The sequence below is a fragment of the Aureococcus anophagefferens genome, assembly GCF_000186865.1.
Source record: "Aureococcus anophagefferens unplaced genomic scaffold AURANscaffold_106, whole genome shotgun sequence".
Taxonomy (NCBI): Eukaryota; class Pelagophyceae; order Pelagomonadales; family Pelagomonadaceae; genus Aureococcus; species Aureococcus anophagefferens.
This window is the reverse complement of record NW_008705655.1, coordinates 1-1,774: the sequence shown is the minus strand read 5'-3', so window position 1 is coordinate 1,774 and position 1,774 is coordinate 1. Positions and strand designations below refer to the sequence as shown.

Sequence of the window (1,774 nt, the reverse complement as noted above, 5' to 3'; positions counted from 1 at the left end):
AATGCGGCGCCGAACGCCGCGCCCATGACCGACCCGACGGCGCCGAGCGTCGGCGCGGCCGTGTCGCGGACGAAGGGGACGAGCGCGTCGTCGACCCACTGCTCCGCCGACTCGGCGAGATCCTCCTTCCTGAGCTCGTAGTCGTAGGCGTCCCGGGTTTTCGCCGTTTTCAAAGTCGCGTAGGCCTCGTTGATGGCGTCGAATTTGGCGCGGCTCGCCTCGGACGGGTCGACGTCGGGGTGGCACGTCTTGCTCATCGTCCTATAGCTGCTGCGGATCTGCGCGTCCGTGGCGTCCCGGCGCAGGCCCAGCGCGTCGTAGTGCGTCTCGCGGCGGGAGGGCGGCGCGGGCGCCTCCGCGGACGCCTCCGCGGGCGCCGTCGCGTTGACGACCTCCGCGGCGACCGTCGTCGACAGGAGAATGCGCCCGCGCCGCGAGGGCGGGAACGACAGCGTTGTTCGTCGGCGCGCGCTGTTCGCCGCGAGGGTCGAGTAGCGCGTGATCTGCCGCGTCGGGGGCGCGAAGGTCGTTACGTACGAGCATAGGGCGAGAGCCAAGAACGTCCCCCAGCCGCGAGCCATGCTCCTCCCCCCTCTGCGAGCCATGCTCCTCCCAAGCTTCTCGCGCGCGGTAACGTCACCTCATGAGGCCTCATCCTCCTTGACGATCTTTCGAGTATCGCCCCGCGGCCGGTCGACCGCGCGCGTCGACGCACCTCGACGCCGCCTTTGCCACGCGACATTGGCCGACGTCGTCGTCATCGTCGCCGTGCGCTTCGGGCAAGTCGCAGCGGCGTGCAAAGGGGAGCCTGCGCGCGCGCGGCAAAGTGGAGTCGAGTCGTCCATCACAAAAAACAACTTGGAAGTGTGCAGGCTGGCAAAAGAGAGGTCACGGCTGCCGAAAGCAAAAAAAAGACACCTCACGTGGGGCTCGAACCCACGACCACACGATTAAGAGTCGTGCGCTCTACCGACTGAGCTAGCAAGGCGCGCACCTACCCCGCCACCACCGGCGCGAGGCCGCGTCTGGCGGTCCTCGTCCGATGTTGCGAGATGGGAGGCGAACCCCCAACCACGGCGAAGCCGCACCCGGGAGTTTCTCGTTTGAGTTGCAAGAAATCCGGCGGAGTTGGCATCTGCCGGCCTCGCTGTCGCATGCGCACGACGACAGGACGCCGAGCTAACACAATTATACACACCACAATGGTCCCCGGGCCGGCCCCTACGGAAGGCGCGAATCCAAGAACGACGCCGGAGACGAAAGGACGCACCACGCTCCGGGGCCGCCCGGCGGGTCTTGAGCGTCGAACGCGAAGACGACCGCTGGTCGTCGTCATCACTCTCTTTCTCTCGGGGGAAAAAACGGGACGAGGCGGGGATAAATCGAAGGCGGGCTGCGAAGGGGGGCGGGGGAACGGGGGGCGCCGAGCGCGAAAAAACGCGTCAGCGGATGGAGAGGCCGTCGCCGACGGACGACAGGTGGAGCTCGCGCATGGCGCCGCGGCCGCCCTTGCGCGCGCCCGAGTTCGGCGAGCCGCCGAAGATGGACCAAAACCGCAGCGTCTCGTCCGCGGCGGCCGAGACGACGGTCTCGCCGTCGGGCGACTGCGCGAGGTGCAGCACGCGCGCGGTGTGGCCCGTGAGCTCGCAGAGCTTGGTCATGGACGGGTAGCGCCAGAGGCAGAGCTGGTTCTGGGAGAAGCCGTGCGAGGACACGATCTCCTTGTGGTGCCGGCTCCAGAGCAGCGCGCAGACCTGGCTGCCCGTGTCCACGG

At 68.0% G+C, this 1,774-nt stretch overlaps 2 protein-coding genes across 2 annotated transcripts in view; one reads left to right on the top strand and one right to left on the bottom strand.

Annotated features, from left to right (window-relative positions):
- AURANDRAFT_59685 (hypothetical protein) overlaps positions 1-647 on the top strand; it is a gene marked incomplete at both ends in the record, with an annotated part of 5,507 nt that extends 4,860 nt beyond the window's left edge. The window contains one exon of the mRNA XM_009044026.1: positions 618-647. Coding sequence (XP_009042274.1) covers positions 618-647 — 30 coding nt within the window. The remainder of the gene's footprint in view (positions 1-617) is intronic.
- Positions 648-1,538: 891 nt separating this feature from the next.
- AURANDRAFT_9551 (hypothetical protein) lies at positions 1,539-1,774 on the bottom strand (the record flags this gene model as incomplete). The annotated part of the gene is made up of 1 exon (XM_009044020.1): positions 1,539-1,774. A coding segment is annotated over one exon (236 nt), but the record flags the coding sequence as incomplete, so codon positions are not given.